The sequence below is a fragment of the Acipenser ruthenus genome, chromosome 48, assembly GCF_902713425.1.
Source record: "Acipenser ruthenus chromosome 48, fAciRut3.2 maternal haplotype, whole genome shotgun sequence".
In the NCBI taxonomy this organism is placed as follows: domain Eukaryota; kingdom Metazoa; phylum Chordata; class Actinopteri; order Acipenseriformes; family Acipenseridae; genus Acipenser; species Acipenser ruthenus.
This window is the reverse complement of record NC_081236.1, coordinates 556348-569079: the sequence shown is the minus strand read 5'-3', so window position 1 is coordinate 569079 and position 12732 is coordinate 556348. Positions and strand designations below refer to the sequence as shown.

Sequence of the window (12732 nt, the reverse complement as noted above, 5' to 3'; positions counted from 1 at the left end):
GCAGTTTGATCCATTCCTGGTTTTGCTATTCTAATAAGACTCACCTGAACGTGTTACCTATACACTGTGGCTGATCAAGCTCCTAGTACAAGCTGGAATGGGTAAAACTACTATGCAGTACAGTCTAGAGTAGAGAACTCAGTGCTGTACTGGAGATCTGAGAGCCAGCTAATTCAATACAGTCTAGTATAGAGAACTCAGTGCTGTACTGGGGATCTGAGAGCCAGCTAATTCAATACAGTCTAGTGTAGAGAACTCAGTGCTGTACTGGGGATCTGAGAGCCAGCTAATTCAATACAGTCTAGTATAGAGAACTCAGTGCTGTACTGGAGATCTGAGAGCCAGCTAATTCAATACAGTCTAGTGTAGAGAACTCAGTGCTGTACTGGGGATCTGAGAGCCAGCTAATTCAATACAGTCTAGTATAGAGAACTCAGTGCTGTACTGGGGATCTGAGAGCCAGCTAATTCAATACAGTCTAGTATAGAGAACTCAGTGCTGTACTGGGGATCTGAGAGCCAGCTAATTCAATACAGTCTAGTATAGAGAACTCAGTGCTGTACTGGGGATCTGAGAGCCAGCTAATTCAATACAGTCTAGTATAGAGAACTCAGTGCTGTACTGGGGATCTGAGAGCCAGCTAATTCAGTACAGTCTAGTATAGAGAACTCAGTGCTGTACTGGAGATCTGAGAGCCAGCTAATTCAATACAGTCTAGTATAGAGAACTCAGTGCTGTACTGGGGATCTGAGAGCCAGCTAATTCAGTACAGTCTAGTATAGAGAACTCAGTGCTGTACTGGGGATCTGAGAGCCAGCTAATTCAGTACAGCACCTGGGCTTGTTAACTTAGAGACACTGTGGCTGACCAAGCTGGTAGTAAAACCTGGAATGGGTGAAACTGCTGTGCAGCAGGAGTCTGGTTTCCATGCCTGCGTGTGATGAGAGGAGATGTCTGGCATGCTGAGTGACACGGAGTTGAGATGTTTTTAAGAGCTGTTCCAGAGACTGTGATGTCAGTGTCTGTCATTGCAGGCAAGGTGTTAATGAAAGCGGGGGTGGGGGGGTACAGGGACAGGCTTAATATTCCTGGGAGGTGTTTATGACAGCTGTCTGGCAAACGTTCAAAGATCCCACAGCCAGGATTATATGCATATTGTAAATATAAATGTGTATATATATATATTTATAGTGAAAAAGTCATTTGTGCACAGCCCAGGTTCACAAATCTTTCATATAGATGCTGACGCAAAAACGGTCTAGAATATAAAAGTCTTTGTTTAGTCATGTTGAGTAAAAGACAAACCAAAGTCTGCTTGTTTGTTGTATGCAGAGACGCACTCTCAGTATGGCTCAGTTGTATCCTTAATTCACTTTAGACTTGATGTTCAAGTGAGTAAAAAGCAGGCGGCAACGTTTTACATCTAAAAAAAACCAAAAAAGTAATTCTTTATTATTATACACGACACACAGCGCGTTTCGACATCACCAGGTGTTGGAGATAATATATATATATATATATATATATAAAGATCAGTTTCTAAATTTCAGCGCATTCACGCTCTCAAACTATACAAGAAGCGTAGATTTATACTTTAAATATGTTTGTTTTCAGATCCTTCTCTCTCACTCACTCCTTTTCTCCTCCTCTCTCTTTCCTCCCTCTGTCTCTGACTCTTTCTCTCTGTCTCTTTTTCTTCCTCTCTCTCTCCCCCTCACTCTTTCTCCTGCACACCGCTGGTAAATACAGCCAACCCCAGCTCTATAGCACTGTTGAAATAAATTAAATATTATTATTATTATTATTATTATTATTATTATTATTATTATTACTGATTCTATTATTAAGTGCAATCGCATTCTTCATCTAAAGTAAATCTCTCCCCTTACTCCCCTCCCTGACCCCCCTCTCTCTCTCTCTCTTCCTCTGCTTTCCTCTATCTCTTGCCTCTCTCTGTCACTCTCTTCTCTCCCTCACTTCTATCTCTCCTCCCTCACCTCTCCTCCCTCTCTCTCCTTCCTCACACCCCCGCTTCTCCCTCTCTCCTCTCTCTCCTCCCTCTCACCCCTGTGTGTTTGTCTGTCTGTCTGTCTGTCTGTGTGTGTGTGTGTGTGTGTCTGTCTGTCTGTGTGTGTGTGTGTGTGTGTGTCTGTCTGTCTGTCTGTGTGTGTCTGTGTGTGTGTGTCTGTCTGTCTGTCTGTCTGTCTGTGTGTGTGTCTGTCTGTCTGTGTGTGTGTGTGTGTCTGTGTGTGTGTCTGTCTGTCTGTCTGTCTGTCTGTCTGTGTGTGTGTGTGTGTCTGTCTGTATGTCTGTTTGTGTGTATGGTGTGTGTGTGTATGTGTGTGTGTATGTGTGTGTGTGTGTGTGTCTGCCTGTCTGTATGTCTGTTTGTGTGTCTGTGTCTGTGTGTGTGTGTGTGTGTGTGTGTGTGTGTGTGTGTGTGTGTTTAAAAGAAGGGGGGGAAGGGGGTAGAAAGTGACGTTAGTTTCAGCCAGCCTTGACGTCACGCACACCCTAGAAGCAGACACTCCTGATGCTAATTTTAAAAAGATTTGCAAACTGGCCAGGGCCCCCGGGGGTCTCCGATTCAATCCGACTGGGCGAGGGGCCCGCATTCCCTCTCCGCTCGCATTTATAGCCCTGGGCTCTAGTGTCATCTCCAGGCTTGCTATTTATGGGGCAGGGAAAAGAGATGAGAGGAGAGGGAGGGGAGAGCGGAACGAGGGAAGGATTTGCAAAGTGGATTTGAAGAGCCTTTGCCCGCTTGCCAGCTGACTGTCCTGCTGGAAAGAGAGAGAGGGAGAGGAGAGGAGAGGAGAAGCGAGGAGAGGAGGGGTCTATCTAATCTTTCCGATGTGTGTCAGTGGAAAATACTTCAAGTTCACATCAAGGTCTCTTAACCTAAGACTTCCAACTCTCTTAGAATATGTACTGTGTGTGTGTGTGTGTGTGTGTGCGTGTGCGTGCGTGTGCATGCTTGTTTTTCTGTACTTATAAGGACAGTATTTCTGTAAGCAAGTAAACAGGGCAGACAGCGGCTTCCTCTCGCTCGTTCGTAACATTTTCTTGAGTTTCTTATTTTCTTCTGCGTCTCGGGCCTTGGAGGTCACGACTGCTGCTTTTTCTTTAGACTCTGCGGAGAAGAGCGATCCACACAAACCGAGGAGGCGGTGTGGTCCAGTGGTTAAAGAAAAGGGCCTGTAACCAGGAGGTCCCCGGTTCAAATCCCACCTCAGCCACTGACTCACTGTGTGACCCTGAGCAAGTCACTTAACCTCCTTGTGCTCCGTCTTTCGGGTGAGACGTAGTTGTAAGTGACTCTGCAGCTGATGCATAGTTCACACACCCTGGTCTCTGTAAGTCGCCTTGGATAAAGACGTCTGTTAAATAAACTAATAATGATAAAAACCCGAGCTGCTGTTTCCCTCGAAATGGTAAATCGACACCAGCGACCCTCGCCTGATCGTCACCGCCTGATTTCTATGGACAATCGAACGATCTGTTCATGCAGCACTAGACTCCCCAACCCTTGTTTTTTAAATGATTTTAAACCCCTGTTTTAAGACCCGTCTTATCTTGTTTTTGCGTCTCAGGCGGCGGACTCCTTCGAGGAGCGCATCATGGCAGTGTGTGAGAAGATGATGACCCGGCCCTGCTGGCTGCGCTCGGAGAGGCTGGTCCACGAGACGAGCTTCCGAGGGATGACGCTGCTGCACCTGGCGGCCGCGCAGGGCTACGGGAGGCTGATCGAGACCCTCATCCGCTGGAGGTACCCCCGCAACCTCCCCCCACCTCCCCCTCCAACCGCCCCCTCCGCGGGGCACACTGCTTGCACGAGAAGGTAGCTACCGCAAACTGCAATTTGCAACCAGTCAGTCAATTTACAGATTGTAAATCACACGAGGAATCGATGTCAAAATCTCAGCCCAGTGTCTTGTGTGTAGATGTCTGTTGTTTTTATTACAGTGCAAACTGACCCCCGTGATGCTCCAAACTGTGTGAAGTTCTGAATGGTTAATTGTAGGAGGAGCACCCTTTGGCGTCTTGATTTCTGTCTAATTGTGAACATTTAGCTTAGTGCCTTCATCAGTGTTATTGAAACTAAACTGAGTCAAGCAGACCAGCGTTTGGGCTCTAGTGCCTTCATCAGTGTTATTGAAACTAAACTGAGTCAAGCAGACCAGCGTTTGGGCTCTAGTGCCTTCATCAGTGTTATTGAAACTAGAAGAGACTGAGTCAAGCAGACCAACGTTTGGGCTCTAGTGCCTTCATCAGTGTTACTGAAACTAAACTGAGTCAAGCAGACCAGCGTTTGGGCTCCAGTGCCTTCATCAGTGTTATTGAAACTAGAAGAGACTGAGTCAAGCAGACCAGCGTTTGGGCTCCAGTGCCTTCCTCAGTGTTATTGAAACTAGAAGAGACTGAGTCAAGCAGACCAGCGTTTGGGCTCTAGCTCCTTCCTCAGTGTTATTGCAGGGGGTGAAACTATTTTCCTTTTCCAATAAATGCAAATTGCACTTTGTAGTAAATATCTTGCTGAGTGCATGTTATATATGAGCAATGCAGCTGAGCTACCAATGCAAGAACATTCAGGGATGGGAATAAGACTCCTGTTGCATAGCAGTGCCACCCATTCCAGGTTTTAACACAAGCTTGATTAACCCCAGTGTGTGTAGGTAACAAGCTCAGGTTGGTACTAAACTCCTAGTAAAACCAGGAATGGATCAAACTGCTGTGCAAGGGGAGTCCTGTTTCCATCCCTGAGATTTCATCTGAATTAAGCTGTTTCTTCAGTCGCTTCACTCTGAATGGTAAGTCAGTGTGATCGACACCAGCGACCCTCGTCTGATTGTCAGCACCTGGTTTCTGTGGAGCGCTCCGTCCCAGCAGGGGAATGATCAGATTGTGCAGCTCTGCCACGCAATCTGACCTCATTCACTCCATAAGCTTTATAAAGTTTTAGTTAAATTATATTTTCTATAATGTGAAATCCCTATGTGGTGACTTACATTGCATATTTAATACAGACAGACAGACACAGACAGATACACAGACAGACACAAACACACAGACAGACAGACAGACACACAGGCAGACACAGACAGACACACAGGCAGACACACACACACACACACAGACAGACAAACAGACAGACACACAGACAGACAGATACACAGACAGACACAAACACACAGACATACACACACACACACAGACACACACACACACAGACAGACACAGACACAGACAGACAGACAGACAGACAGATACACAGATAGACACACACAGACAGACAGACAGACACACAGGCAGACACAGACAGACACAGACAGACAGACAGACAGACAGATACACAGACAGACACAAACACACAGACAGACAGACAGACACACAGGCAGACACAGACAGACAGACACACAGGCAGACACAGACACAGACAGACACACAGGCAGACACAGACAGACAGATACACAGACAGACACAGACACACACACAGACAGACAGACAGGCAGACACAGACAGACATACAGACAGACACAGACAGACACACAGGCAGAGTAGACACAGACAGACAGACAGAGTGCACTGGAGCGGGCATTGTAAAAAGATCTTTAAAACAGACTTTGAAGGTGTGTAAAAAGCTGTCAGGATGCTAACGATGAAAAGGAAAACACCAGGTCAGTTATTTAAACAGCGGCAGCAACGCGTGGGGACGTGCAACGCTATATTTTTCAGAACCCTGCTACTTACTCTTTAAGTTGTGAAGCAGGCGTTCCCCCCCCAGCCATGGCTCGGTAGTTTTAACACGCAGCAGCATTTCAGTCGCCTTGCATGTATGTAGAGAGGGACAGTTCATCAGCCCTGCTGTTATCAGCACCCGGAGCCACTTTGCTGATTTGCGGCTGTTCTGTTTTTTTTTTTTCCCACAGGAGCGTGAATCCAGAGAGTCTGGATTTAGAGCAGGAAGTGGACCCGCTGAATGTAGATCACTTCTCCTGCACACCGCTGGTAAATACAGCCAACCCCAGCTCTATAGCACTGTGGAAATTAATGAAATATTATTATTATTATTATTATTATTACTATTATTATTATTACTGATTCTATTATTAATTGCAATCGCATTCTTCATCTAAAGTAAATCTCTCCCCTTACTCCCCTCCCTGACCCCCCCTCTCTCTCTCTCTCTTCCTCTGCTTTCCCCTATCTCTTGCCTTTCTCTGTCACTCTCTCTCTCTCCCTTCCTCTGCTTTCCCCTATCTCTTGCCTCTCTCTGTCACTCTCTTCTCTCCCTCTCACCTCTATCTCTCCTCCCTCTCTCTCCTCCCTCACACCCCCGCTTCTCCCTCTCTTCTCTCTCTCCTCCCTCACACCCCCGCTTCTCCCTCTCTTCTCTCTCTCCTCCCTCTCACCCCCGCTTCTCCCTCTCTTCTCTCTCTCCTCCCTCACACCCCCGCTTCTCCCTCTTTTCTCTCTCTCCTCCCTCACACCCCCGCTTCTCCCTCTCTTCTCTCTCTCTCCTCACTCTCCCCTCTCAGATGTGGGCCTGTGCTCTGGGTCACCTGGAGGCCGCGGTGCTCCTGTACCAATGGGACCGGCTGGCCCTGGCTATCCCGGACTCGCTGGGCCGGCTGCCCCTGTGCGTGGCTCGATCCAGGGGGCACGTTGGGCTGGCCAGCTGCCTGGAGGATCTGGAGAGGCAGGAGCTGAGGGCCAGGGAGGAGGAGCCAGGAGACTGGAGGCAACGGTCAGGACAGGGGCCAGCGTGGCCCGACACAGAGGGAGGCATTGGGAGTTCTGGGAGCACTGGTGCAGAGGGAGGCTGGCTGCACTGGGCTGGGCACCACCCCGAAGGAGCGAGGGTTCCCTCCCCACTCTCCACCAGCCCCGATACAGGTAAGAGGTCAGGGGTTTGCCATTGTTGGCCATTAGCTGGCTCTCAGATCCCCAGTACAGCACTGAGTTCTCTATACTAGGCTGTATTGAATTAGCTGGCTCTCAGATCCCCAGTACAGCACTGAGTTCTCTATACTAGACTGTATTGAATTAGCTGGCTCTCAGATCCCCAGTACAGCACTGAGTTCTCTATACTAGACTGTATTGAATTAGCTGGCTCTCAGATCCCCAGTACAGCACTGAGTTCTCTATACTAGACTGTATTTAATTATTTGTGATTTATATATATATAGATTTTTTTTTAAGTGTTTTCTCTCCTCTTTCTCTCTCTCTCCCAGGCCTGAGCACCTCCAGCAGCCCCCCGTCCCCCTCCGATCTCTCCTCTGCCCCCCCCTCCCTCTCCTCTGCCTACTCCAGCAGCTCTTTCCCCAGGGAGTCCCCCTCGGGCAGCCCCGACTCCAACCCCAGCCCAACGGAGCAGGAGGTGGCCATGGAGATCTCAGAGCCGGGGAGGGGGTTCGAGCAAGGGAAGAGCCTGCCCACAGACTCCCTGCAGGATGCTGGGGGGGACCGGGAGAGGAGGGAACAGCCTCCACCACACCTCCCCGCCTGGTACCTCCAGGAAGAGCAGGCCTCTCTCCGGACCAGGGCCTCGAGTCTGCACTGCGGGCCGGCAGAGGCCTCCTTCCTCATGGAGTACGAGGCCAGCCTGATCGGGAGGGGGAGGGGGCCCCCCCGCGGGTTTGGGGACCCCCTGGAGGCGGAGCTGCTGAGCTACAGCGAGAACGCGGAGAACGAGGAGTGCCTGCCCGCTGGCGACGTGCTGCAGGTGAGGCACCAGGGGGCGCTGTTTCATTGCAAGAGCAAGACTGCACTCATTACAATAATAGACAGGCTGCACAGATTCATTTATTAGAAAGCTCGGCACAAACTATTCTGTGTTTCTGATTGAGCTCTCCACTGAAATCAGGGGCTGACACGCCAGCAAGAGTCCTCGTGTTGACTGGGCTAGAGCACCGTTTGAGTGAGAGTCCTCGTGTTGACTGGGCTAGTGCACCGTTTGAGTGAGAGTCCTCGTGTTGACCGGGCTAGTGCACCGTTTGAGTGAGAGTCCTCGTGTTGACTGGGCTAGAGCACCGTTTGAGTGAGAGTCCTCGTGTTGACTGGGCTAGTGCACCGTTTGAGTGAGAGTCCTCGTGTTGACCGGGCTAGTGCAGCGTTTGAGTGAGAGTCCTCGTGTTGACCGGGCTAGTGCACCGTTTGAGTGAGAGTCCTCGTGTTGACCGGGCTAGTGCACCGTTTGAAGTTATCACACGCTGTGCATCCCTGTTGTATTAAAACCCGATTAACAAAATGTTTCATTGAAGCCATGACGATCAATAATCGATTAATCTCCTCCCCTCTCCTCTCTCCTCTCTCCTCTCTCCTCTCTCTCCTCTCCTCTCTCCTCTCTCCTCTCTCCTCTCTCTCCTCTCTCCTCTCTCCTCTCTCCTCTCTCTCCTCTCTCTCCTTTCTCTCTCCTCTCTCCTCTCTCTCCACTCTCCTCTCCTCTCTCTCCTCTCTCCTCTCTCCTCTCTCTCCACTCTCCTCTCTCCTCTCTCCTCTCTCCTCTCTCCTCTCTCCTCTCCTCTCTCCTCTCCCCTCTCTCCTCTCTCCTCTCCTCTCTCTCCTCTCTCCTCTCTCCTCTCTCCTCTCTCCTCTCCTCTCTCCTCTCCCCTCTCTCCTCTCTCCTCTCTCCTCTCTCCTCTCCCCCAGGTTGACATGATCACCCTGGCAGAGCAGATCATTAAAGCCACTCCGGACCGGATCAAGCAGGATGACTTTGGCTCAGCGGAGACGCCCCTGAAGGAGCGCCAGGACAACACCCCTGTCAGGGAGGGCATGCCCTGGCTGGCCAGCTACCTGGAGAACATGGAGCAGCTGCCAGCACTGTCCCAGCACAGGTAGGGCTGGAGCACACCGCCATACACTGCAGTACACAGAGATACACAGAGATACACTGAGATACACTGAGACACACTGACACACACTGAGATACACTGAGATACACTGACACACACTGAGATACACTGAGATGCACTGAGACACACTGAGATACACTGAGATGCACTGAGACACACTGAGATACACTGAGACACACTGAGATACACTGAGACACACTGAGATACACAGAGACACACTGAGATACACTGAGATACACTGAGATACACTGAGATACACTGAGATACACTGACACACACTGAGATACACTGAGATGCACTGAGACACACTGAGATACACTGAGATACACTGACACACACTGAGATACACTGAGATACACTGAGATACACTGAGATACACAGAGGTACACTGACACACACTGAGACACACTGAGATACACTGAGATACACTGAGACACACTGACACACACTGAGATACACTGAGATACACTGACACACACTGAGATACACTGAGATGCACTGAGACACACTGAGATACACTGAGATGCACTGAGACACACTGAGATACACTGAGACACACTGAGATACACTGAGACACACTGAGATACACAGAGACACACTGAGATACACTGAGATACACTGAGATACACTGAGATACACTGAGATACACTGACACACACTGAGATACACTGAGATGCACTGAGACACACTGAGATACACTGAGATACACTGACACACACTGAGATACACTGAGATACACTGAGATACACTGAGGTACACAGAGGTACACTGACACACACTGAGACACACTGAGATACACTGAGATGCACTGAGACACACTGAGATACACTGAGACACACTGAGATACACTGAGACACACTGAGATACACAGAGACACACAAAGACGCACAGAGATACACAGAGACACACAGAGACACACAGAGACACACTGAGACACACTGAGATACACTGACACACACAGAGATACACAGAGACACACTGAGATACACTGACACACACAGAGATACACAGAGACACACTGAGACACACTGAGATACACAGAGATACACTGAATGTGAATGAAGTTGGGGACAGCGGGTTCAGCGGGTGCTGTGTGTATTTCATTTCATTTCAGAGTGGACCTTTTATTTTTGTCGAATTTGTACTTATTATTTATTTGTTTATTTAAGTTATTTGGGGGGGGGGGGGCTGGGGGGGCTGTGTATCCAAGATGGTATACAGTACTTCAGTTAAACCACGAGAAATTAAATCAGCCAGACTAATCACGCTGGAAAAGGCAAGTCTGCTTGACTCGGTTTCTTGTAGTTTTTAGAATTTGAATGAGTTTGAATTACCAAGGATACGATAAACTGCCCCCCCCCACTCCCCCTCCCCCCTCCGGACAAATGAACCAGTTTCAGAGTTGTTATGTATTTTTTTCTTCATGTCATTTCGTTTGTGTTTCAATCGGATATCTTTTTATTTCGCGTGCCCTTTTTCTTTTATTTTTCCATTTTTGTTTTGTGTGCTCTCCCTCTCCTTCAGATCAGTGTGTAGCGCCCCCCTGCCTGTCCCTCCTCCTCCTCCTCCTCCTCCTCCTCCTGCTCCCTCGAACCCGTGTCTCAGCCCCGTTCACTCTCCTCTCAGCGACCTGGCCTTCGACAAGGTGGACGTCCCCACCACAGCCGACTGGTCCGAGTTCCTGAGCGCCTCGGCCGGTGTGAAGATGGAGAGCGAATTCGCACTGCTGACGCTGTCTGATCACGAGCAGAGGGAGCTGTATGAGGCCGCACGCATCATCCAGACAGCCTTCCGCAAGTACAAGGTACCCAGACCGCGGCTCACAGCGCAGCGTCCGTTCTGGCTCCCGGTAGACGCTTGCGAGATCATTTTGTAGTTTCTTCGATCGCGTGATGTTAAATAAAAGATCTGCAGTTATGTTTGTATAGTTGTTTTTGTTTTTTTTTGTTTGTTTCCCCAATCCGGAAATTCTAGGCGATGCAAAACTTGTGTCCATAGCTGTGTACGTGCAGCCATTCACTTTCTTAACTAAAGCAGTCCAAAAGTATGACATCATCGCTTCATGGCGCATTCCGTGGACGGGACAGCTCTGCTGGGCGTTTGTCGCAGGACCCTCGCCCGAAATCTGGCCTGTTTTAATCCCTCCACCCCCCTCCAAAAAAAACTTGACGCTCGTTCTACAATACAGTGCAGTGCCATTCACGTTTCTGCAGCGCCTTTCATCACAAGGATCCCGAAAAAAAAATGAACAATTAAACCATTCAATTAAAAACAGCCTTAAACAAAACGTAATAATTAAAAAAAGATTTTAAAAACTTGGTTTTAATTGTATAATGCCTACCTGTGCATTACCATGCTTTCTCTGTGCTTTATTACACTGTGCTGTGCTTTTACTGTGGGGAACTTGTATAAGGGTTAGTGTACCCTGTTCAGTATGCTTTAATGTGCTTTACAATGCTTCCCTATGCTTTACCACACCTCTCTGTGCTTTACAATGCTTCCCTATGCTTTACCACACCTCTCTGTGCTTTACAATGCTTCCCTATGCTTTACCACACCTCTCTGTGCTTTACAATGCTTCCCTATGCTTTACCAGACCTCTCTGTGCTTTACAATGCTTCCCTATGCTTTACCAGACCTCTCTGTGCTTTACAATGCTTCCCTATGCTTTACCACACCTCTCTGTGCTTTACAATGCTTCCCTATGCTTTACCAGACCTCTCTGTGCTTTACAATGCTTCCCTATGCTTTACCAGACCTCTCTGTGCTTTACAATGCTTCCCTATGCTTTGCCACACCTCTCTGTGCTTTACAATGCTTCCCTATGCTTTACCACACCTCTCTGTGCTTTACAATGCTTCCCTATGCTTTACCGCACCTCTCTGTGCTTTACAATGCTTCCCTATGCTTTACCACACCTCTCTGTGCTTTACAATGCTTCCCTATGCTTTACCAGACCTCTCTGTGCTTTACAATGCTTCCCTATGCTTTACCAGACCTCTCTGTGCTTTACAATGCTCCCCTATGCTTTACCACACCTCTCTGTGCTTTATCACACTTTGCTGTGTTTTTACTGTGGGACACTTTTTTTTTTATAAGGGTGAGGACTGCCAGGGTTCTAACCCAACCTCTCCCCTCAGGGTCGAAGGTTAAAAGAGCAACAGGAAATGGCTGCAGCTGTGATCCAGAGGTGCTACCGGAAGTACAAACAGGTATGCGCAGGTGGTGCACGTCTGGGGCTTGAGAAAGGAGATCAAACCAAAAAAAAATTCAATTAAAAAAAATGATCAAACCGTAAAACGTTTTCTGTACTGTTGAAAAAATAAATAAATAGATAAATAAAATAACTGGTTATAATTCAGTTACTGATTTCAGACTGTATTTAATTAATCAGCCAAAAACTTTGAATAACTCACAAATTAACTTATTAAAAACGCGTGTGTGTGTGTGTGTGTGTGTGTGTGTGTCCGCGTGTGTGCCTTGGTGGTTCTTGCAGCTTGCGAGAGACTTCACACTAACCCGGACTGACCTTGCCCGTTCTCTCTCCCCTCTCTTGTCTCTGCTAGCTAACATGGATAGCGCTGAAGGTAAACTCATTAATGATTGTCTCTTTACCTTGTGCTGACCATCGCCTCTCTCTCTCTGTGTGTCTGTCTCTCTCGTTGGCTGCTTTGTTGGGAGGGATATGAGACCGTTTTCATTCAAGTCTCTGCCTTTTATTTTTGCCTAAAATATTCCCAGGTTTTACAAAAACAAAAACAAAAAAAAAAACTGTACTGTTGAACATAATTTAGATCTTTTATTTAACATCGTGTAATCAACGAAACTACAAAATGATATCGCAGAAGTCTGCCAGAAGTTGAGGGGAGCTCTC

General features: G+C 48.1%; 1 protein-coding gene across 6 annotated transcripts in view; it reads left to right on the top strand.

Moving 5' to 3' along the window:
• LOC117404628 (calmodulin-binding transcription activator 2-like) overlaps positions 1 to 12732 on the top strand; it is a 38928-nt gene that overhangs the window by 21274 nt on the left and 4922 nt on the right. The window contains exons 12-19 of one of the 6 annotated variants that reach the window (XR_009319888.1): positions 3594 to 3841; positions 5931 to 6009; positions 6540 to 6897; positions 7236 to 7726; positions 8653 to 8840; positions 10383 to 10662; positions 11958 to 12070; positions 12425 to 12445. Coding sequence is in view for 4 of the 6 variants with exons in the window: in XM_059014571.1 (XP_058870554.1) it covers positions 3594 to 3841; positions 5931 to 6009; positions 6540 to 6897; positions 7236 to 7726; positions 8653 to 8840; positions 10383 to 10662; positions 11999 to 12070; positions 12425 to 12445 (1737 nt within the window). In the remaining 2 variants the exon portion in view is untranslated. The remainder of the gene's footprint in view (positions 1 to 3593; positions 3842 to 5930; positions 6010 to 6539; positions 6898 to 7235; positions 7727 to 8652; positions 8841 to 10382; positions 10663 to 11957; positions 12071 to 12424; positions 12446 to 12732) is intronic. The other 5 variants (XM_059014575.1, XM_059014571.1, XR_009319889.1 and 2 more) reach the window with 5 other exon arrangements.